The sequence below is a fragment of the Barbus barbus genome (assembly GCF_936440315.1).
Source record: "Barbus barbus genome assembly, chromosome: 22".
NCBI classification, from domain to species: Eukaryota; Metazoa; Chordata; class Actinopteri; order Cypriniformes; family Cyprinidae; genus Barbus; species Barbus barbus.
In genome coordinates this window covers 15,636,772-15,662,029 of record NC_136750.1, presented here as the reverse complement: position 1 = coordinate 15,662,029, position 25,258 = coordinate 15,636,772, and the positions used below count along the sequence as shown (strand labels likewise).

The window sequence follows — 25,258 nt, the reverse complement described above, 5'->3', positions numbered from 1 at the left end:
AGCAGTCTGTCTCTATAATCGAGCATGCGAACGTGATTATGATTACAGTGTAATTTAACGTTACTTTTTTAGCAACATGACAGCTACCGTTCGTTTGCATCGTTGCACAGTCATGCAAGTTAAACAGGACGATTAGCACGCTAGCTAACTTACATGGCTAATGGGACTTACTGCAAAAATAATGGCAACTAAAGTAAGTCTTTGTGTGGTCTAAACGTTAAAAACCGACATACTCGCCTCTAAAGATTTCGTAAAAGTCAAAAGAATGTAAACATGAAAGCGCACTTTCTCTCGTCTGTGAAATCTCACAGGCAACATGAACCCACTGTGCTGCCCCTTTAAGAGTTACCACGGAAACCGGTTGCTACGCAGCAAAAACAAAAAAAGTACCAATCGTCGTGACGTCCTTGCGTCAGACGTGCGGGAACGGCGTTTCCACGGCGACGAGACGTTGTATACACACGCAGGGTTGGTTGTAAAACGTTTGCTTGAAGAATCCGTTTAGTTTATTTTGCATTAAACCACAAAATGCGAGACGGTTAAAAGAAGTTTGTTTATTGTCGTACTGTTTCCCTTCGTCTGTACATTGCTTGACTAGAATGGAAATGTTATGGTGTAGAGCAACGGAACTTAAAGAGAGAGTTCACCCAAACTAAAAAGTCATAATTTAGTCACAATAATGTTGTTCCAAACATGTACGCATTTTTTTCTATTGATAAACAAAAAGACAGTGTTAGTGACTTACAGTCTTAGTCACCGTTCACTTTCACTACAATGACAGTGAATGGTGACTGTCAATCTGTCTAACAGTATCTTTCGAGGTCTGTGGAGGAAATAACAGTGCTACAGGTTTAGTACAGCATGTGGGTGAGTAAATGATGACTAGTCCGCTCAGTCTCATTTTTTTGCTTAGCTAAATTACATAAACTAACATGAAATATGCATTAATCAAGAGAATGGCTGATGCCCCTCAAACACCTGTTACACTGTTTTCAAGCTAAGTTAACTCTATCAAGCTTATCTGTAAGCATCCCACATATAATTTCTCTGACGTAAACACCGGTTTTTTAATGTTCTGGCGGGTATTGGTAAAATGTTTGCCGCACATGGAAGTACTCCGCATTAGTCATTCCTGTTCAGTCGTTATAATGTCTGCTGCTGGACACTGTGTTCTCCGCCGGTGACTAATTGTTATCCCCACCGTCGAGCTGTACCAGGTTTATCTCGCCATATTTTACTTCCCGAGTTTATTTGAGTTTTACCTTAATAGCAAGCAGCCACACTCATTCCTTGCACACGGAGCAATGAATCACCTTTGTTCCTACATGAAATGAAATGTGACACTTACTATGACTTCCGTCACTGCAGCCCACTGCCCGACTTGGCTTCTTGTAAATGGCGAGGTTATAGCCATAATAATAAGCGCTTTGTTTTGCTGAACAATAACGCGAGTGCGAAACTGACACATCCCGTTGATCACCGTACATTGTATTTAAATAATTTTAAGCATTTGGTTTAGCAGCTATTCACTCTGAGAAAGTAATTGTCTTAAAACTGGCATTTAATAAATACATTTTCTTTGAATATAGCAACACTGAACCGATTTTGGCGCATGTGATGATCAGATTTATATAACATAAATAATAATAATAATTAGATGCAGAGTTCCCAAACTTACCCACAGACAACGGGCTATGTATATCTCTGCTCCGACCGGTTCTCAAGACTGTAAGCGATGAAGAAAGAGCTTGTGTTTCGGGGATTCCGTGGGGCGTGTCGGTGAGAAAGTTTACAGTTGAGTCAAAACAGCTGAAAGCGGGTTTCCCTCCTGTGCTTAACCGCTACCTCAGCTAAATATACTTCTTTCATTAGCTTTACGACTGCTCACGTGTTTTCTCTTGCTCTGTAATTTGTATGTATTATATATATTTATACATTATAGACCCACTAAAATGAAAAACTTAAGTGGTGTTGCCTTTCAGTTGTAAGTAAAAGTTGTTCCAAAGTTAAAACATGCAGACAGTGCAACATTCATTGCACTATAAAATGAAAATAGACTAAAATCGTGCAGAAATGGCAAATTATTCCGACTAGTTAAATGGATTATGATAAGACATGATGATTTTTGTGCAGTCTATATATTTAAGTCAGTACCGTGTTTCTTTATTTGAACAAGATTCTTTATGGTTATTCAAATCTGGTGTTTTAATCTCTTCTATATTATAAAAAAAGAGAACATTTTTAGAGAAAATTGTTTGTTTGAACCTGATAGTGGCATAAAAATTACACAAGGCTACAGTTAAGCAAAACGCTTTTTTTTAATGTAAAAATGTTTGCAAATCGTGTCGTTTCTAAATATTGTCCGTGAAAACCATGTAACAATTAAAAATATCTTGTGGAAGTAATAGTAAACGTACCTATTCTTGACCGCCATCGAGCTGTATCTTTCTGTGGGTGAGGGAATCCCTTACACGTCATATTGCCTAGATACCGAAAACAAAAACAGTGCTTTTGGACCATATATGGGCATCTACGTCAGCGGAACACCAGTAAGAGGAGGAGCCAGGACTCCCTACTTTACAATGCGTTCTCAGGCTTCATTCACAAGACGAAGCGCTTCTGCCGAAACACCGAGCACCTTCTACTCCCGTTTGTAATAAACACATTCCGGATTATTTTATGGATTTATAAATGCACATTTTACGCATTTCACGGATTGTACTACAGCCTGGGAAGTGTTATTCAAGGACAGATTGGATTTTAGAAGTTTCCTCCAGCAGGGAACTGGATTGATGTCTTAATGCAAATGTTTTGGAAAGAGACTAAGGGCATCTTGACGAAGACTCCAAGTAAAACTTGTTACGGTAGGTGACTTTAATATAATACACATTTAAATGTAATGCATCTACTTTTCTCTTTTTTATGGTGCATTAAACGCAAGCGAATAGTTGATGTCCTGGCGAAAATGCGCTTCAATGTGACTTCTGTTGGGTGACAGGTGACATCCCATTCTCGCCGGGCACAGTAGGTGTTTCGGTTTCTTTCGGCTCCACCGGGGAGATGTTTCAGGGGTTCCCCGGAGACCCCGACACCGGCTCCCGTGGAAGCTCATCTCCTTCTCTTGAATCTCAGTACCTGTCGTCCGTGGAATCCTTCGGGAGTCCGCCCACCACCAGCGCGCCGCAAGTAAGTCACAGTATTTTATTCGCATTTCAACATCGCGTTTGTCCGTGCAAACTGTTTTGCTAAGCTGCACGGCAGCTGCGAGATTTGCTCGTTTTTGTTAGAGAAGCGCAGCGACGTTGCTAAGGGAATGCATTTGAATTCGTTCGAGTGCGTTTAGATGTGAAAAGTCGGAACAGAATTCAACAGAATACTGACATGTCAGCATGCGCGCGGAATCAGGCCGGTAGCAACGTGGAGGGTTTACTTTACAGCACGCCGCGAAACAGATGACAAAACTGTGGAACTCTCCGACGTTCTCACACGAAGCTCCGCCCTGCGCTCAGCGCTGCTGCTCTCGCTTCTCCGACTTCGGCGTGACGTCAATGCGTTCTATTTTGGAGTGTTACGTTGCGTTGCTAAGGGGAACACCGGGGGTGTGACGGGGGCGGAGGATCAGGGACGGGAAGGGCTATTAGAGGCCGCTTATTGGCTACGGCGTGCTGCGTGCGCCTTTTATATGAATATTAATGAAACATAGAACTCACACTGGCATCGCTGGGCTTTCTTTTTCTAAAAAAAGAAAACGTACCAATTTAGATTTTCCTCCTAAATATGTTTTAAAAGCTGTTCACAGATATATTGGTAAAAAGTAAAATATCCACGACGTTTATGTACTTGTATTTGAGCACTCATTTGTAATTTGTTGGAATTTTTAAGCAGCTTAAAAACAGAAAACTCTGATAAGAATCCATGTATTTTTCATATTTATCCTTACTTTTCTTGATCTTTAGACCGTTATCTTTGCATGGAGGAAAATACAGCTTTACAGCAAGTGGTATTTTACTATCATTGATATATCATTATAGTCTTTGTTAATATTTTGAATTAGATTTTATTTGTAGATTTTCAGTTGTCATTTTAATTTTATTTGCAGTTTTAGTAAATTTGTTTTGTATTTTGTTTATTTCATTTTAGTTTTTTCAGTACTCCAATTTAAAGGGATAGTTCACCAAATAAGTGAAAATGCTTTGTCATCATTTACTCTCCCTCATGCTGTTCCAATCCTGTATGAGTTTCTTTCTTCTGCTGAATATAAAAGAAGATATTTTGAAGAATCAGTTTCTGGTCCTCATTGACTTGCATATATTGGAATTGACTTCCATATTTCAGCAGAAGAAAAGAAACTCGTACAGGTTTGGAACAACTTTAGGGTGAGAAAATTATGACAGATTCATTATTTTTGGGCAAACTATCCCTTCAGACTAAAGGAAAATGAGAAATGCTTCCTTGACTTTTTTTTGTTCTATACTTTATTTTATTTCACTCAACGTTAATTTTGTAACTAAAATGGATTTTTTTTGTTTACGGCAAGCTGGTGGGACCCTTAGTTATATACTGTTTATGTTTTTGGTTTCCAGGAGTGTGTAACAGCCACTGGCGGGGTAGGGGTGGGTGGAGGGTCAACTGGCACCGGGGCAGGGGTGGACATGCCCAGCTCATTTGTGCCCACAGTGACGGCCATCACCACCAGCCAGGATCTGCAGTGGATGGTGCAGCCCACTCTCATCTCCTCCGTGGCACCAGGACAAAGTGGCATGGGCTCCAGCACCATGACGCAGCCTGTTGCTTTGGATCCGTATGACCTGCCAGGCCCAAGCTTTTCGTCTGGTGGAGGTTTCACCCCACCAAGCTCTGATAATCCTGGCCCAGTGAGACAGTCTCGGAGCCGTCGCCGTGCACGGGATGAATCGGTGAGTGAGGACCATGACGGCATGGTTAATCATTTGACATTTTGATTAAAAAATAAATTAAAAATTAAATTTGTTCTGTTCCCAGCTGACCCCCGAGGAGGAGGAGAAAAGACGTGTTAGACGAGAGAGAAATAAACTGGCCGCCGCTAAGTGCAGGAACCGACGGCGTGAGCTCACAGACAGGTTACAGTCGGTGAGCGATGCTGAACTCACATATAATTACACTTGTTACATCACAATATTTCATCCATGATAACAGATGAATGCAAAAGCATTATAATTACCGTATTTATAATATGCCAATCTGCTCATAACAATCATTTTTACAATGATAGCTTGTAAATGATTCCAACACACACATATGCATTATGCTGCATTGTAATTAGAACAAAGAGGGCATAAACCCACCTTAATTTTATTGTGAGAACTAAGCAAAAAATTTGGCAATTAAGAAAAAAAGTTTATTTTGTTGTCGCTATCTGAAACTATAGCAACGTGTATTTCTGAAGTAGCTCTGTCTGTGTCTGAACTACTATGATTAAAGGAAACACTTGTTTTTGTCCTCATTTCATGTGTTCATATAATCTCTGTCCCCTTGTGTCCTCCTCTTGTCTCTCCAACCCAAGGAGACAGACATTTTGGAGGAGGACAAGGCCGAGCTAGAGGCCGAAATATCTGAGCTGCAAAAGGAGAAGGAGCGCCTTGAGTTCGTCCTGGTCGCCCACCAACCCAGCTGCAAAATTCCCTATCAGGACCAGCCCCCTGCGCCGCTGCCGCTGCCGCAGCAGCTGCCGCAGCCGCTACCGCAGCCGCTACCACAGCTTCTGCCGCAGACGTCCCCGCAGATGCCTTCTGTCTCCTTGGTGGGTTTGACTGTGAAGGAGGACACTTTCTACCTGCCGCCCGCCTACTCATCCCACCACCACCACGTCCCGGTTTCACAGCCTACGCAGACACAGCCGGCCCCAGCACAACAGCAGCAAGGGATGATGCAGGAGGTAGCCTTTTCTAGTTCTTTCTATGGGCAGGGCCAGCCGGCGCCAGACGGCCCGTGCCTTGTTGCCGACGGTGGCGGTAACCCTGACGCCGGCAGCTATATCCCCTCATACACATCTTCATTTGTGTTCACCTACCCAGAGGGAGCCTGCGGGGCCAGCGCTAATCAGCGAACCAGCAGCAGCGATCAGTCCTCTGATTCCCTGAACTCACCCTCGCTTCTTGCACTTTGAGAGTTCTGCGTCTCTCTGCCTCTGCTTGCCTGTCGACAGCAGCACACGCACACGCACAAATGCAAACACCTCTCAGACGTTGTACTGATCTTTTACATTAAAGCCTTTTGATTTGAACCCTTTCGAGGCTCAGATGCGTTAGCGTCTGACTGACTTCATCAAATGATGTAAGTGTATATTAATTCACAATGAATTCAGGCATAATATCAAGATGAGTCAGTAGCCCATGCACACTCACACACACACAATCACACACACACACTTAAATTGTCATAGACATTCAAATCCGTTTGACATAACAATGAAAGCACATCAGCGCACTCCCCCTTGCTTTTATCTTTTCTCGCTCTGGCTTACATTGGTGTACCATCTCCCTCCTTCTCTCTCTATCCACGCCAGGTGCCTGCTGTGTATTTGTCTAAGCAAAAAAAAGGGGGCACAGAACTGCTTTGTGGGTTTTGTTTCGTTTTGTTTTGCGTTTCGGGCTACCTTGCTATGCTTTCTTTCTCCATCCAGTTCATCCACACCTCTTCCTGTGACAAAAGGACATGACCACACACTCTCTAGCTATAGTACCTATCTCTCTCTTTTTTTTTCTCCCTCCGTTGTCCATCTCCACATCTGTTTCTCCTCTCTCCTGTCTCTATGTACCTCTGGTTCTCTCTGAAGTCTTCAGCCCCTGAGAGCCCGTTGGACCCTGAAAGCCCATGGAACCTTGAGTGAGTGCCAGCCCACACCCCAACACCACAAATTCCCTTCGCACGGACCAGCCCACAGTGGAACCACAGACATTTAAAAAAATCAGCCACAGATTGCACGCAGATCAAATGCCATCTCGGATGCCACCACATCAAAAGGAACGGGACTCTTTATTTCTCTTCAGCACTGAGGATTTCTTTTCGGATGAGCGGAGACACACTGGCTAAACTTTGGCAAGGCCAGCGGAGGAGTTTTAGAGAGCCCTTGGAATGTGGAGATATGAGATGGTGAGAGTATTTGCATGACCATGCTCTACCTGTCATCTCCCGCTGGTCCTCTGAGAGCTTTTGCACCATGTTCGCCCTTTCCCCTTCCTTGAGCAAGTTAGAGGAGTTTGTTTGTTTGTTTCATTCTGTGTTTCAATGATAGTATTAACTCTGATCTCAAAAGTGGCTTACCTGATGATAACATACAAGAGTGGCTCGACACTCTGTGTTTGAAGAGCATAATAACGAGCAACCAAAAAAAAAAAGGAAAAAAAAGGACAACCTCTTGGTTTTGGATGAGTGTCCTCTGTGCTTCTTAAAGTCCTTGCCATAGTCTTTGAGCTGTGGATGTGGTTTAGCACACAGCTCTAGGCTTTGATTGTGAATGGAAGCCGCAGAGTACTACATCTCCAGTTGATTTCTTTCTTTAAAGGGGTTGTTGTTGTTGTTGCTGTTGTTAAAATAAAAAAAAAAAGCACATGTGCCGGCTACGGATGGAAGGAACGCAAAGCGGTGGCCAACCTAAAGGATGGGATGCTTTTGAATATGAACCGTTTACTTTCCTGTGAATGTTTTTGATGTTTTGAGTTACTGATTTTTCATGATGCTTTTACTTTTTTGCTCTTGATTGTGCCGTTGCTGCCAAATGGAAGAATTTTGTGGGGCTGTTAGCTGCTCCTCCTATCTGTTACTGTTGTCTTACTGCAGTTATCACGAATATTGTTATTATCGTTATTATTATTATTATTATTTCATAGTTATCTCATGTTGGCAACTTAAAAGGCATGTTGTGCACTATGAACCTTTTTTATGTCTAAAACTATATATAAAATATGTATGCATATATATACATATTCAGTGTGTATATATATATACAATGATTGTAATGTAATGTATGAATGTTCAGAAAATGTTATTTTTGTCAATGAAGACAGAAGGGAGAGCTTGATGCACTTGGCTTTGGTTTGAACACAGATATTTTTCTAAAAGAACAAAAAGTATATTATAATAAACAATAACAGCCCGCCTTTCCCTTAATATGAAAAGCATTGTCACTGCCTTTCATTCGAAACGTGTAATATGTATGATGACTGTATTGAAACTGTGGTGCATATAGTGTTATATATGTATCACAGATTTGTTCTGTGCTTGATTTGTCAATGAGGTTGGTTCCACAGCCCTTGTTCATCAACCCCTGTGGACAAAACACACTGGACGCAAAATATCTATAAATGCATAAATAAATCAATCAAAAAGAAGATATGAATTGAGTGTCTCAATGTATTCTAGATCTGATATTCAGCTGTGTTTCTGGTGTTGCATTGATTTATCATGTCCAGTGTGTGCTGTCTGCCCTTTGGCTTCTGTGTGCGTGTGATATTCAGGGCTTGATGGACAACTTTCAACCAGCCCTTATTAATGCACATTACAGACATGATTAGAACATTATGCGTGTCGACGTCATACACAGATGGGAAGTATTTTACAATCAGATGAGGTCCACTGTTCCTATTGACTTTGGCTTCGCTGTGTGGAGTATTTTATGGGGTGGAAATGATAATATTTGTACAGTTGTTTAAATCGAAATGCCTTTTCATGCTACATTTATATACACAGGTGCACCATTGTCTTGCTGGTTGAATTTAGACCCAGAGCATCAAAGTTAAGCTGAAATGGAGATAACTGCGTGAGCTCTTTCCAACAGGGTCATTTGATGAAATGATGTTCTCATTTGGCAATGAAAACTGAATTAAGGCATCTCGAACAGTGACGTAATGAAGTCAGAGCTGTGATTTCACAAAGTGGGATGTTATATGATATTCGAAAGCACATTGTCAAACAGCTCCAAGCTCCATTACACTGATATCAATTCAACTTTTCTTCAAAAGATGTTATTGTGTGTCACAACAGTTTTATGTTGTTTTGATTTTTCAGCTGTTGGTGCTTTTGTTACTCCTATGCCAAAACATTTTGTTACTGTATCTGACTCTGATATGATAGCAAAAGGAGATGTTGGTTAAATGATACAGTATCAGTGACTCTGTGGTCTTCCACTTTGCAAAAACTCCTGGTTTAGATTGAGCTGCTCAGTCATGTTCTAGCTATGATCGTCCTAGGTATTTTCAAATTCACAGTGCTTTGAATTGACACAGTGGAATGCAATATTTCAGATACTCTAGAACAGTGGTCGGCAACAGGCGGCCCGCCAGCAATAATATCTGGCCCGCGCCCGTAGCCAGATTATTTTGATAGCGCCTGGTTCTGAAATAAATCTGTCATGACAGCAACAGCTACTCAGTCAGAGTATGTGAACGGAGCAGAGCGCGAGTGGAGCGGTGTGATTTCGAATGGCGCTGGGAGCAGATTTTTTAAAAGTCGTGGTTTTCACTCGCTCCAAGTGCAATTCTGAGAACATATCAGCCCCCCCCCCCCCCCCCCCCCCCCCCCCCCCCCAAACTGGCCTTTAACTGATCGGACACCGCCACACAAATGTGGCTTTTTGTTAATCACTAGCGCAGGATTTTACACAGATTAACAGCTCACTACCAGTTACAGTAGTGACAGTCAGTCACAGGCAATTCTGGTTGCATTTTTCATCAAATTATTCTTTGACTATGTTCTGGCCCTCCATCTAGTGGTGAAATGTTTTGTTGTTTTTTGGCCCGATGCCAAACTTACTTGCCGACCTCTGCTCTAGGAGAACCATGTAGCAAATCAACTGAATTGTATGATAAAAGTCGTTCCGTGTGCAACAGTGTCACAGTGAAGAATTGAGACCATTTGTTTTGTCTTTCCAGTTTACCTTGTGTAAGATTTACTCTGCTCAGACCTCAATGACGGGATGGTTATGCATTATGGGGATGTAAAATGTCAGTACTTCTCGGGTTTAGTGAGTGTCATTTGACAAGTGAACTGTTTCACTTTCTAATGCACATGCGGATTGCTTTCAGTATAGAGTCAAATATTAGTCTCATATTACAACCACTTGTTTAAAAAAAGTCCAAAAGAAAGAGGGCTGACCTGTTTCTCGTGCGTTTTTTGCCTTTTTTTTTGAAGGGAATGAAAGTTAGGTGTAATAAGAATCATCACATAGCATTTGAGAACTGATATGGTGCTTTTTCAATACTGTTCATCTTTGTATAGCCTCCTTGATTAAGAGTGCCAATGATAGAGGTGTCTGGGAGATTTTAAAGTTATGGGTTTAGGACACTCGTGATTTTAGAGTGCTGTCCTCGCCATAACTGCTCCAAGTTCTCATATTGAACAGCATATTTAATACATACTGAACAACAATTGTGAATTATATAATCAGCCGTTCTACATTCTTTCTCTTTCACCCTTTCTCCATATCATTTCACTTTATGCTATATTTCTAGCCCTTTAATGAATGGAGAAGGACATTTCATATTGTTACATAGACTGTGAAATCTTGGTGTACTGTCCTATCTTAATATCTTTGTATGACGTCCAATTTTTCTTGTAAAGGAAATGTCTACAAAATAAATATATTCACAAAGACTTTCTAGTTGTTCTTTTTCCAAACATGCTTTAGTCTGTAAAAATAGGACCCAATGTACTATGTTAATATGAAGGAATTTTCTGCATTTATTATTCAGAGGTGTTTTACTTGTATTTGGATTTATGCATTGCATTGTGTTGTTTTAGGGTTGATTGAATTGCCTGTATACTTAAGGGATAATGTCCTGGCAGAAAATTACTTGGATGTTTTCCGTTTGTCTACTGATTTTTTTTTTTCTCAGTGTAGTAGACTTTCCAACTCAATTGAAAGGTAAAGTTCAAATAAATAAATTATGCATATTTTATACATATAAATAACTAACTGTTCAATATGTTAAAAATAGTATTTTACACATATTTATTGATGTCAATTTTACACACATTAGTTATGGGGGGGGGGGGGGGGGGGGGGGGGGGGGGGGGCTTGTTCCGTGGCATCTGAAAACAAGGAGATGATATTAATGAGATTTTACCGTCCTCTAGTGGATAAAATAGAAATAGCATGAAACACAAACAGCCAGACCTTAACTTAAAAGGTATTTTCATCCAAAAATGACAATACTGTCATCATTTGTTTACCCTGATGTTGTTCTAAGGCCGTAAGAAAAGGCAGAATGTCACCATTCACTTATATTACATCTCTTTTCCATATTATAAAAGGTGACTGAGGCTGGCATGGGAAATTCCGTTTAATAACGAACTTTCAATTGTTATGGTGCCGGTAATTACAAACAAAGTGACCCTTTGGAGCAGCAGAACGTTGAATAAGACATGTTTTGGAGCCAGAGTTCTCTCGGAACATTCGGGTCAGTCGATTTGTTCCGAAGACGGAGAGGATGTTACGTCACAAGATTTCCGCAACGCGTCGGTTTTTCCCTGGGAAGATGGCGACGGTCACAACAGGTAAGAAAAAGAAATGACCCTAATGTATGGAATATGGTAACTGTACAGGTCCGTAGAGACGCTTAAATCAACATTTAACTATCTGTGGTGGGAAATTCAGAGGAGAATGTCTTGTGGAGGATTAGGTTTGGTCTTCACGAAGAGCTGAAGCGGCTTGGTTCATTGAAAACAGGCCGCGCACTGCATTACTATTGTCTCGTTATGATACAACATTGTTATTTATATGCTGTTTATATCACGCAGGCGTGCTTAAATATAGTATATTAGCGTAAATATTAATTAGCATTGTATCAAAATTAGTAAAAGTCATTTCAAGTGGTCTTGCGGTATGCGTGCTAAAATTGCAGTCCCTTATAATGATTGTGGCAGAAAGTAACGTTATATGTAAACTAAGAACTGTTTTATACTGGTTTGCTGCACTAAACTAGTCTTCCAGCCTGGTCAAGTAGGTCTGTTGGCTGATTTAAGAAGGATTTTTGCAAATTTTCAACTGTGAGGCCAGTTTGCTGACCAACTTGATCAGTGTTTGAAATCAACTTGGAACAGCAAACCATTTTAGCTGTATTTTGACTGTATCCGTTCAGATAGTTTTGCTCATCTTGTGAACAGCCTTGAGTTACTAACACGAGACTCATGGCTTTAAAAATAACACTCAGGCAGCTGCTCTGGCTGACCATGTGTTTTCTCTTTGCCATGCATGTCCCATATGCTGCTGACCTCCTTTCCATGCTGGGTCTGCAACACTTTTTTTGTTTGTCTCTTAGAATTAATCGTTTGAGTAGATTAAAAGTTTTAACCTGTATGTGGTTGCTTTTCGCTGATCATATTAAAAAATCACACTCTGTCATCCAATTAATGTCAGATACATAAACATTAAAATAAATTCCAGATCTGTGTAGTTAGTTGTTATTAGTGTTACCATGAAAAACTGATCAAAATTGCTATTTTTAAAAGTTTATTTTTTTCACATTCAATGTTTTGAGTCCGTTTATTATTTTAATTTTTTTTTTTATCAAAACCACTTAATTTTATTTGCACTTTCCTCTGAGACAGGGAACACAAACATCTGACAGCTCACAATAGTTTGTCTGCGGATGCTAAATAAAATAGAATATTGTTTCTATATCAACAGATAAAATGGTGGCTTTGACCATAAGTGTTACATTGCTGACAGCTTTAATTTTACAGTCACTTTGTGACAAAAATGTGCACGTTTCTCTTTGGTTTAAAAGGTTCTTCAGGATGCATATAACCACTTTTTTCATTATTTTAGCCACCTCAGAATGGATCCAGTTCTTCAAAGATGCTGGGATCCCTCCTGGACTGGCTGTCAACTACGCAGTGTCGTTTGTTGATAACAGGTAAAAACAAATCATTGGCTTTCAATGGCTAATTTTACATGCAACCAAATAATCCGTTAGTAATCAGATTGATGGCTCAATTGGACTAAAAATCCTTCATGTAAATACTTTAATCGATCTGATTGAGCTTGATCTGAATTAAGTTTTGATCTGACTGGAAATGGGTTGTGTAGACTTTTTCTAAACCTGATCTAGAGGACATGCGATTAACACATAATCGGATTTGAAAATTGGATCTGGAAAGTACTGCACATGTGTAATGATGTAGAAATGTCAAAATGACATATGACAGGTGGAACAAGCTGTTTTTGTGGAATGAAGTGTCATTAATGACTGTCATGTTATTCTAAAATTCTCTCATTCGCAGATGGCTTGTTTTGGCCACAGGAATGGGCAATTTTATGGCTTGATAAATATAAACAGCACAGCACAAAGCTTCATGTGCTCGTCATCTCCTAAATAGGACCCGATATAAATATGAAGTCCGCTCTTTAAAAAAAAAAAAAAAAAGTAAAGACGTAATGGTAGGGGAACGCTATGTGCAAACAGCGGGAAACTAACTGTATATTTGTCTGCCTGTAAAAAGACCAAATCTGATATGAGACTTATGACATAAACATGCACATCAGTCCGATTTATTTAGAAGCTGCATTCAGATTCATCAATCAGAATAATTTCATTCCAACTGAAGCAAAAGGTGTCCCTGTAAAGGTAGCCACTGTAGTAAACGTGTCTAAATAGACATGCACTGGTTCATCTGGATCAGTACAGGATCGATCTCAGTCTGCCTGTGTGTGTTTTACTTGCTGGATATCTTCTCACCATTTTGAACATTCAAAATCTGGCCTTCTCTGAAATGTGAACAGACAACATTCTGAACAAAATGTTACACCTGTACTGCACAACTGGATGCTGTAGAAGCCTACTTTTCTGTTTTCAGGATTCAGAAAAGCATGCTCATGGACCTCAGTAAGGAAATAATGATGGACTTGGGAATTACAGTCATCGGGGACATCATAGCCATTCTTAAACATGCAAAGCATGTGTATAGACAGGTGAGTGTAAATGTTATATTTTGTAGTATTTGGGTATGTAAATGCTGCCAAAAGTGAAATATGTCTTCTGGTGAAACAGCAATTTGTTAAAATTTGGTGTTGGATAAAAATTGTTGGCAGATTAATTTAAATGTTGTTTTCCAAAAAAAATTTAAATATATATTCAGATTTATACATCATCTGAAAGCTGAATAATTAAGCTTTCTATTGATGTATAGTTTGTTAGGATAGGACAATATTTGACCAATATACAACTATTTGAAAATCAAAATTCAGAGGGTGCAAAAAAAATTTAAATATTATACAGTGGAGATTTTTTTATTTGATCCCCTGCTGATTTTGTACGTTTGCCCACTGACAAAGAAATGATCAGTCTTTATTTTTAATGGTAGGTTTATTTGAACAGTGAGAGACAGAATAACAACAAAAAAATCCTGAAAAACGCATTAAAGTTATAAATTGATTTGCATTTTAATGACTCAAATAAGTATTTGATCCCCTATCAATCAGCAAGATTTCTGGCTCCCAGGTGTCTTTTTTTTTTACAGGTTAAGGAACTGAGATTAGATGCACTCTTAAAGGGAGTCTCAGCTTGTTACCTGTATAAAAGGCAACCTGTCCACAGAAGCAATCAATCAAGTGAAGTCACCTTTATTTATATAGCGCTTCTAACAATACAGATTGTGTCAAAGCACTTAACAGTATCAAATTGGAGGATAGAGTGTCAGTAATGTATAAAAATAAGATTAAACACTCAATTTTCAGTTAAGGTTTCAGTTAAGTTCAGCATTTCATTATTGAGTTCAGAGATGTCATTGTCTAGATCAGTTTAGTTTAAATAGTATCTGCTAAATCAAATTGACGATAATCACTAGAAATTAAGTGTCCCCAACTGAGCAAGCCAGAGGCGACAGCAAGGAACCAAAACTCCCTCTGTGACAGAATTGAGAAAAAAAAACCTTGGGAGAAACCAGGCTCAGTTGGGGGGCCAGTTCTCCTCTGTCCAGAAGATAATTGTTTTAATAAAAATTTTAAATGTATAAATGTATTTATTTTTATTTTATATTGTTGCAATTTATAACAATAATAGTATTATGTAGTTAGGTATTTTATTATATTTTAGTTTTAATTTTATTGCATTTAAGTTGAGGTCTTCACTGGGGATATGTCAATCAGATTCCAAACTCTCCACCATGGCCAAGACCAAAGAGCTGTCAAAAGATGTCAGGGACAAGATTGTAGACCTACACAAGGCTGGAAGGGGATACAAGACCGTCGCCAAGCAGCTTGGTGAGAAGGTGACAACAGTTGGTACGATTATTCGCAAATGGAAGAAACACAAAATAACTATCAATCTCCCTCGGTCTGGGGCTCCGTGCAAGATCTCACCTCGTGGAGTTTCAATGATCATGAGAACGTTGAGGAATCAGCCCAGAACTACAGGGAGGATCTTATCAGTGATCTCAATGCAGCTGGGACCATAGTCACCAAGAAAACAATTGGTAACATACTACGCCGTGAAGGACTGAAATCCTGCAGCTCCCGCAAGGTCCCCCTGCTCAAGAAAGCACATGTACAGGCCCGTCTGAAGTTTGCCACTGATTCAGAGGAGAACTGGGTGCAAGTGTTGTGGTTTCGCTGTGTTTGGAGGAGGAGGAATGCTGCTTATGACCCCAAGAACACCATCCCTACCGTCAAACATGGAGGTGGAAACATGCTTTGGGGGTGTTTTTCTGCTAAGGGGACAGGACAACTGCACCGCATCAAAGGGACGATGGATGGGGCCATATACCGCCAGGGCATTGAAGCCAGCCAGGGCATTGAAAATGGGTCGTGGATGGGTATTCCAGCATGCCAATAACCCAAAACACACGGCCAAGGCAACAAAGGAGTGGCCCAAGAAGAAGCACGTTAAGGTCCTGGAGTGGCCTAGCCAGTCTCCAGACCTTAATCCCATAGAAAATCTGTAGAGGGAGCTGAAGGTTCGAGTTTCCAAATGTCAGCCTTGAAACCTTAATGACTTGGAGAGGATCTGCAAAGAGGAGTGGGACAAAATCCCTCCTGAGATGTGTGCAAACCTGGTGGCCAACTACAAGAAACATCTGACCTCTGTGACTGCCAACAAGGGTTTTGCCACCAAGCACTAAGTCATGTTTTGCGAAGGGATTAAATACTTATTTGACTCATTAAAATGCAAATCAATTTATAACTTTTTTTAAAAAATGTTTTTCTGAATTTTTTGTTGTTCTGTCTCTCACTGTTCAAATAAACCTACCATTAAAATTATAGGCTGATAATTTCTTTGTCAGTGGGCAAATGTACAAAATCAGCAGAGGATCAAATAATTTTTTCCCCACTGTATATAATATATAATTGAGGACATCGCCTTTAAACTTGTCCAAATTAAGTTCTTAGCAATGCATATTAATCAAAAATTAAATGAAGTTTTTAAATTAAGTTTTGATATATATGTGTATATACATACATTGTGTGTATGTATATATATATATATATATATATATATATATATATATATATATATATATATATATATATATATATATATATATATATATATGTATATGTGTGTGTGTATATATATGTAAGTATGTATATATATAATTGGAATAAACACGATTTTATAATTTATTTTAGAATTCAACATTTTTTATTTTCTATGCAATTTACATGTTTGTAGATTGTTTTAAAGGGATAGTTCACCCAAAAATGAAAATTGTCATCAATTACTCACCCTCATGTCGTTCTGACATGTCGTTCATCTTCATTCAACTTCTCAACACAAATTGAGATTATTTTTGATTAAATGAAAAATGAGAGCTTTCTGATCCTATGCAACTGAAATGTTCCCAGGCCCAGAAACTTTGTAAGGACATTGGTAAAACAGTCCTTATGACATCAGTGGTTGAACCATAATTTTACCAAGATACGAGAATACTTTGTGTGCAAAGAAAACAAAAGTAAAGACTTTATTCAACAATTTTTCTCCTCCAAATCATGTCTTCCACCATTATCAAGAGTATCTCTGCACATAAACAACGTATGCGTGTGATGCTGCTGAAGTAGAAAACACATGATGCGCCTTGTTTACACACAGGAAAGCATGCGTATGCGTTGCGTTACTCTCGATAATGGCAGAATACGAGATTTGGACAAGAAGAATTGTTGAATAAAGTTGTTATTTTTGTTTTCTTTGTGCACAAAAAGTATTTGTAATATTGCGTTTGAACCACTGATGTCGCATGGACTATTTTAACAATGTCCTTACTACTTTTCTGGCTCTGGGAACATTTCAGATGCATTGTTGTCTATGGAGGGTCAGAAAGCTCTCGGACTTAAATATCTTAAAATTAAATATCTTAATTTGTGTTCCAAAGATGAACGAAGGTTTTACGGGATTGGAACGACATGAGGGTGATTGATTAATGACAGAATTAATTAAATCATTTTTGGGTGAGCTAACGCTTTAGCTGTTGATTATTGGACACTTTTATTGTTGGAATTTCTCACGATCAATACGTTCAGCATTTGTTGATCACTAAAGGTTTTCTTGTTTTTCATGCATACCCTTGCATTGGCATGCTTCATTATTCTAAATGTGAAATAATGATCTTTTATCTTCTTAATGCAGGATATGTGTAAAACGACAACCGAGGCCATTTCGTCTGGACAGACTAGTGTACAGGCTGAACTGAGACGTACTGCTAACACTCGTAAGTATCCTAAGTATTAAGTTGTTTTGCATATATGTGTTTGTATAATGTTCATGTTCCCCTGACAGCTGCCACACGCATGATTGCCAATGCTCTGAGCCGGGACTCCCCACCAAGCACGCCTGCTCGGCGCCCTGACAACCAAATTTCAGTAACGGTCTCCAACGCCAGTGCCAAAACAGGTACATCTGATTAGGTTAACAAGTAGTGATGTTACGTCATTTTTTTACTGAATGCAGATGCTAGTCATTGATTGCCCAGGGCACTTATTACTTATAAAATGTATGCATGTAGCATATACACTATTATTTAAAATTTTGGGGTTGGTAATATTTTTTAAATAAAGTACAGTAAAGATGGTAAAATTGAAGTATTATTTCTGTTTAAAATAACTGTTTTCTATTCTAATATATTGTTAAATGTATTTCATTCCTGTGATGGCAAAGCTGAATTTTCAGCATCATTACCCCAGTCTTCAGTGTCACATGATCCTTCAGAAATAATTTTTCATACATTTTGTGTATCCTTGCTAAGTAAAAGGATTTTTTTAGTTAAAAAATTCTAAAATAAAACTAAAAAGCCTTACTGACCCTTAATGTTTGAACAGTAGAATACATGTTTGGATTAACTATTTCTTTAAATGGAACGGGATGATTTAAAACTCTTTTTCCTCCTCTCACAGTGCCCAGCAAGCCAGCAGAAGAAAATGGGTTGAAAGTGAAGCGCCGGCGAGTCACAAGAGAAATAGAGGGGAAATATATAATAAACATGCCAAAAGGCACAACAGCTCGCACTCGGCACATCCTGGGACAGCAGGGAAAGAAAGGTGCCCTGAGATAGTATATTTTGTTGAGTCTTCAAGCTAATATGATATTGCAGTAATTTGAACTGTTGAAATTAGAACCGCCTAACTAATAATTTGAAATTGATACAGATAAGATTGGTCTTATAATCTTCCCTACTTTGCCACAGCTAAGGTTTTAAAGCGTACTTCAGTGTTTGATAGACTTGGGGCAGAGTCTAAGACAGACACCACCTCAGCCGACAAGGTGAGAAATTGTATTTTATTGATTTTGTCCATCAGATAAACAAGACCACAAAAACCCAGACAGAATTGTTTTCTCTTTATTACACACATTATAGTTTAGTGACTCTGTAACACTACAGTAACATTCAAATTAGTGCATTGAGTATCATAAACCAGCAATTAACCATTTTTAGGTCATTGATTAATCTAGGTCAATGTTAATTCCAAAATATGCTATAGTTCATTGTTAAAGGAATAGTTCACCCAAAAATGAAAATTACCCCATGAATTACTCCCCTTCAAGCCATCCTAGGTGAATATGACCTTCTTTCAGACGAATACAATTGGAGTTATATTTAAAAACGTCTTGGCTCTTCCATGCTTTATAATGGCAGTTGGTGTTATTTTTCAGCAGTCCAAAAGAAGTCCAATAAAGCGCATCCATCCATACTAAAAGGTGCCTCACACAGCTCCGGGGAGGCGAATAAAGGCCTCCTGTAGTGAATCAATGCATTTTTGTAAGAAGAATATCCATATTTAAAACGTAATGGCCCGGTGTTTAGACCAGTGGTCAGCAACACGCAGCCCACGGGCCAAATCTGGCCCGCGACCAGATCAGTTTTGGTTCTTAATGGCAAAGTGGTTTTTCGTTTCGTTTAAGTTAATTTAGAAAAATGATTGGAACATTTTATGTTTAAGTTCAAGTTGAGCATATGTTTGATCAGTTTAGGCTTCTCAAATAAACACTATTTGAGACATAAAAAAACAATATAAATAAAAAAATGTAAAATAAATGTGTGATAAATATAAAATCGTTTGTGCTAAAAGTGGAAGCTGAAGCGCACTTTGAAGGACATGGAGGCGCTAGCAAGATCACTTGTATTTTTTTTTCTTAGGAGTAAAATTAAAATACGCCGTCAGGATTGTCAAACTTAATACTATTTTATTATTTTTTTAAATAGTTTTTTGGGCCGCTGTGCCAAGGTTGTGTTTGCATGCTGTACAAATACCCTACAGCGGCATTTTAGTGTCACACTGAAAACTAACTCGATAAGATTAACGGCATATTAATTTAATAAAGTCAAAATTACGATAATTAAACCATATTATATTGCGTGAAATTAATGTGAAAATAAAAAAAAAATTAACAATGAAATTAAAATTAAAATTGATCGATTTTCATGAGACATTCGTTTGTAGAAATTGTTCAAATTTTTTATTCCTCAAATATTTATTCATGTTTATTTCGTTATGCAAATATTAAAGAAGAAAATGTCATTGATTCACATGCAGCTTGTACTGAGGCAAATGTAGTTATGGACGTGAAAACGTTAAATATTATTTCCAAGCATTTATACCGTAATTAAAACAGCTTGTGAATAGTCACGTAACGGTATTTACGTCAAAAAAAATCAACTAGTTATGCGAGTTGGAGCCCATATCATTTGGGGGGCCCGTACAAATTTTTTGCATATGGGCCTGGGGGTGACTTACTACGCCACTGCAACGACCCGTAATATAACTGCGTATTTAGCAAGAATTCAGAAGTTAAACCTATTTAGCTAGCTTGATAGAGAAGGATCACTTAAATCAGAAAGAATGTGAATGACGGCATTGGACATGAGCGGGAAGTTATAATAGTTCTCAAGGAATTAGTTTGTTCCTTCTAAATACTGAATATTTTCAGCTGAAAGCATGATTTAAACAACTACTACAACACTTATTCACACGCAATCGCTCTCTCTAATGCATTAAAAAATGGAATCTTACAGTGCTACTTCATCTGTATCCAATTTCGAATGAGCAGAAATCTGTAAGAAATGCATCGATCCGTGGGTAAAATTACTGACGAAAACGTACTGTTATTTTCATCACAAAAAAGAATTTGCACTGCAAAAAGCAGCAATTATACCTTTTAATGCTGACAACCATGTTATTAGCTTGTCATGTGGTTGGAAAAAAGTGTTCTAATAAGCCACGTTGAAACTCTCTTATTTTAGTTTTTAATATACGTTATGAACAGAACTGTGATATTTCAAACATACTGAAATACTTTAGATGCTGGCTGAGCGGTGTTTCTGATATCAGTGTGTGCGGAGTGATTATTAAATGCTCAGAGTGCGGAGGGGAAATTGTTGACGCTCCACTCCGCTCAGATAGCCTACTCTGCCTGTCACCGCCACACAAATTTGGCTTTTTGTCAATGACTGTGGTACTGCAGGATTTAGCACAGAGTAACAGCTCACACTGTAGCAGTATGTCACAGGCAATTCTAGTTGCATTTTTCATCAATTAATTTCTTAAATTATCCTTTGACGATGTTCTGGCCCTCCATGTAGTGGCGAAATTTTAAATTTTTTTTGGCCCGATGCCAAACTTACTTGCCGACACTTGGTTTAGACTAAACCAGGATTAGGTCATTGTTCAATTAGGAAATTTAAGACACTCGTATATTTTAAGATTAGGCAGTGCAAGTTTCTTTCAGTTAAAACAGTTTAGACTTACACTTTAGTCTGGGACTAGTTTTAAGCCTTGTCTGTGAAACCGGGGTATAAACGGTAATCTCTAGCTTGTGCTAACTGTTGTACGCGCAAGCCGTTCTGGGCAGATGATGTAGGACATCGTCATAGCATAAGTTCTTTTGGAGTATTGAAAGATAACACCCACCCCCTGACATTATAAACCTTGGAAGAGCCAGGAAATGTTTTAATATAACTGATTGTATTCGTCAGAAAGAATAAAGTCATATGCACCTAGGATGGCTTGAGTTTGAGTAAATCATGAGGAAATTTTCATTTTTGAAATTCTTGTTTGTTAATAATGTATTAACTATTGTTGATTTTTGCAACTTGAAATGTTATAAATGTAATAGTATACATAGAAATTAATATAGAATCAAAATGAATGAATGCTTTAAAAGCAATTTTTGTTCATGATTCCTAATGCATTTATTGATGTTAATATATTGTAAAGTGTTGCTATTTTTCACAATGTCTTTCTATCTCTCTTTCATTTAGCAGCCAACAGGTGTGTTTAGCCGACTAGGTGAAGCAGAGGAAGATGAAGAGAGTGGAGGAAAGACAGATGGTGTTGCAGACACTTTGGAGGACAATGACAGCGATGGTGAGGGCTCAGTGCTGCAATATGCTGGCATCCTCAAACGACCCTCACCCACTTCTAAAAAAGAGACTGTAACCGCCAAATCTAAACCCTTCACTCTGCGTCGACTAGGCGTAAAGTACAAACTCCCCTTATCTGAAGGCACACCACCAATCTCCTCCTCTACCACCTCCTCCAGCCAGGAGGGGACACCCAAACTGGGTGTACTGCAGAGACTGGGCAAGGCCCCGTCAGTCAACCCTACCTCCTCAACCCCTCTAGTCAGTCAGCCCGCAGACACCCAGGACAGTCGCGTTACGAGTAGCAGAAGCAAAGCCCAGGGCAGCTTTGCTCTGGCCAGCCCTAAGGTCAGTAGTAGCACAGGTGACACTCACGGGGCTCAGATGGATGCTGGGGCAGTCAGTGTGTTCAAGAGACTGGGCGCCCGGAAAACCTAATACCCAAAAAACTGAAAGGCACCCCTTTTTATCTAGTTTGCCCCTTGTATAACTTAAAACCCACCTGAATTTCTATTTGTGTGAGTGGAGAAACTCTAGGACCACCCTTGATGGATTGGGAAGTCGATATGCTGTACCTCATGGAGTGTTATGAATTGATGATACTAGGGGAAAAAATTGACAGCTGCAATGTCTGTTAAATGTCAGTGTGGACATACATGTTGTCCTTGTGTTTAGTTATAGGAATCATGCTCTATCCCCCCATCCTACTTTTATAGCTGCTCTCCTGCGCCCCTTTGAGTGAAACATTTTTTCCAGATAAAAGGGGGGGTTTGTTATAAAGATTTTATAATGCATGGCGCCTAGCATCAAATGCTCAAAATGTCAAGTTTTTTTTTTTTTCACTACCGTAGCTAAGAGACTTAAGTAAAAGCATGTGCTGTTTACCACAAACACCTCAGCTTGCTGATTCCTCCATGAAGTAAGCTCATGTTCTTACCTCCTAGTTTTTAAAGGGATAGTGAATAAAAAATTTATATATATCATATACTCACTCTCATGTCATTGCGAAAATTTATGATTTTCTTTCTTCTGTGGAATTGTTTTTTGATAAATGGATGTCAATGGGCACCAAAATGATTTGGTTATCAAAATTCTTCAAACTATCATTTGTGTTCTGCAGAAGAAAATAATCATACAGTTTTGGACAAGAGGATTAAATGGAGAATCTCTTCAGTTTTTGAGTGAACTATCCACTTCACAGGATTTTTATAATAAAGAAAAACCTTTTGTTGGCTTAAAATTGCACACATGAGCATTTCCATTAATGCGCCTTAACCTGCGGTCACACTAGACTTAAAAAAATAAAAACATTTAACATATGACAAATAATAAATCCAAAATGAGAGAACCTACAATCTACTCCCCTTTCCTGCAAACTTGCAGCTTTTAGGAATTCGCAGTTCACCAAAAAATTGGACTTTGAAATGCCCAAAAATGCAAATATGTTTCGTGTGAGCTTGCGTTTTCCATCTCCCGTGTTCACATGCATACGAATGAAATTGAAAAGTGTTGTGTGACAGGCTCTTTGTGAACTGTAACCTTGCTTAAAGACAGAAAAAATTGCAATCACAATCCGTGTTAGAGTCTCTGCTCTCAAATTTCCACTTTTAAAATGCCATCCTATGGAAATTTGTGTTAAGGGTTACTTGGACAAGCAGAGCAAATATAACATTGGTGATAGCATGCTGTTGCCAAGCAACTCACTTGGAGGTGGACCCTTGTGTATTGTATAAGTTTTCACCCCTTTGTACTGTTCACTTACAGTAACCACTAATCATGCCGTTGTAATAGGAATTCACCTACGCTTTGTTTTGTCATATTTCCTCTGTTTTTTTATAAATATTATAATTTTAAGCATCTCAAATGCAGAATTGCATTGCATTATGTTTAAGGAATATTAAGAGAGATGAAACATTTTAACTGGGTAAGTTTATAAAATATTGATGAAGATTATTTGTCTTGGGAATGGATTGAATATAAAAAGATAAAACAGAAAAATCTTGAATTGTTTTTTTTTTATTAACTTTATACAATTTTATATGAGGTGCATTGTTAACATAACGTAACTGGGGTTTAGAGCATATTCTAGTTGTGTTTTATCACGTTTATTATAATTACATCCCTATGAGTTTTGCATTGAAAAATGCAAATTAATCTGCGCTCCTCTCTCTACATAAGTTTAAAGTGGTTAGGCAGAAAGAGATGGCCCTATTTCCATTTATGGGGTTGTGTAGCAGAACACAAGTAAGTTGACGAATGAAGGTCTGCAATCATTTGTATGAACCAGCATTAATATCCTGCATTCTTACATTTGAGACTTTTACTGCATAATTAGTTTGATAAAGGTCACTCTACGGAGATAATTAAATTATTTTTAATTCTTATTCGAAACTGATGTGCTAGCAAAGAAACATTGCACTGAGTTGCGTTTAATGCATGCTCTAGTAAATGACGCAGATGGTGAGGACTACATGAGCCCTTATGTCTCCAGTGTTGCAGTACACTGAGCGATTTGTAACGGGATCTCAGCAGTTCTTCACTGTTCAACATTTGCCTCTTCATGCTGACTCTGTTTTTTCTATTAGGCTGTGTTATTAATTTAGCCTAGATACAGCATGTATCTGCATTTCAATTTATAACACCAAAAAGATTTATTTGTGTTTTTATGTCCCTATTAACTTAATACATGAAAGCAAACAAAGTAATAGTAGCTTGTTAAACACTTCTGGATAATGTTATCTCTTGCATTTTATTAATGATCTTTATCCTAACAAACTTGCCTGGTCAGCCTTATACAAATTTGTATATAATCTCTTCAGATTCAGCAGACTTGAGTGAACATTTCACCCCAAAAATGATCATTTGCAGAAATCTTTACAAATTTGAATGGATTTGTGTTGTGTGGGTTTTTGTGATGTTTTTATTAGCTGTTTTGATACTCATTCTGACGGCACCCATTCGCTACAGTGGATCCATTGGTGAGCATGTAATGTGAAATGTTTCCAAATCCGTTCCGATGAAGATGGCCTAAGGGAGTAAATTTTCAGCAAATTCATTTTTTCAGTTCCAGCTATGGGAAAATTAGTCATTCAAGCTCGCAGGGAGACTATTTCCACTTTGATCTGGAAGCTAATTTAAGGACAAATTTGACATGCTTCATGCATGTCCTTTCCTGGTCTCAGCTGGTGTGAACTAGCAGACCATTGTGAACCAGCAACAAACCACCTACCAGCTGGTCATATCTCAAAGTGGTTAAGCAATTTTTTTTTTTTTTAATGGTAGCTGGTAAACCAGCTACTGATCATCTTAGACCAGCCACCATGTTCCAAAACACATCTACCAGATAAAGCTGGATTTGCCAAGAGGGATTCCACACAGCGTCGCGGTAATTGCCTCGCCTGTGCTTTTTAATGATAATGACGTAAAGATGACC

General features: G+C 38.6%; 2 protein-coding genes across 3 annotated transcripts; both read left to right on the top strand.

The window, feature by feature from the left end:
* Positions 1 to 2,599: 2,599 nt before the first annotated feature.
* LOC306888159 (protein FosB-like) lies at positions 2,600 to 7,365 on the top strand (the record flags this gene model as incomplete). 2 transcript variants are annotated; one of them, XM_079446322.1, is made up of 6 exons in its annotated part: positions 2,600 to 2,864; positions 2,999 to 3,186; positions 4,584 to 4,916; positions 5,002 to 5,109; positions 5,543 to 5,914; positions 6,815 to 7,365. In XM_079446322.1, the coding sequence occupies 6 exons, from the start codon at positions 2,801 to 2,803 to the stop codon at positions 6,866 to 6,868; spliced, it is 1,119 nt and encodes a 372-aa protein (XP_079302448.1). The 2 variants fall into 2 exon arrangements, with proteins under 2 accessions (XP_079302448.1, XP_079302447.1); XM_079446321.1 differs by lacking the exon at positions 6,815 to 7,365 and having other exon boundaries at positions 2,801 to 2,864; positions 5,543 to 6,145.
* Positions 7,366 to 11,475: 4,110 nt separating this feature from the next.
* Positions 11,476 to 23,803, top strand: LOC306888160 (uncharacterized protein C19orf47 homolog). Its single transcript, XM_079446323.1, has 8 exons — positions 11,476 to 11,532; positions 12,806 to 12,893; positions 13,834 to 13,948; positions 17,598 to 17,679; positions 17,748 to 17,861; positions 18,362 to 18,505; positions 18,652 to 18,728; positions 21,724 to 23,803. Exons 1-8 carry the CDS (start codon positions 11,514 to 11,516, stop codon positions 22,261 to 22,263), a joined length of 1,179 nt encoding a protein of 392 aa, XP_079302449.1. The 5' UTR covers positions 11,476 to 11,513; the 3' UTR covers positions 22,264 to 23,803.
* Positions 23,804 to 25,258: the final 1,455 nt, after the last annotated feature.

What these genes read in the sequence shown, in the direction of transcription:
- LOC306888160 (XM_079446323.1), top strand. An exon ending in CAACGCCAGTGCCAAAACAG is followed by an intron (nt 17,862 to 18,361) that starts GTACATCTGATT and finishes CTCCTCTCACAG; the next exon opens with TGCCCAGCAAGCCAGCAGAA. An exon ending in ACACCACCTCAGCCGACAAG is followed by an intron (nt 18,729 to 21,723) that starts GTGAGAAATTGT and finishes TCTTTCATTTAG; the next exon opens with CAGCCAACAGGTGTGTTTAG.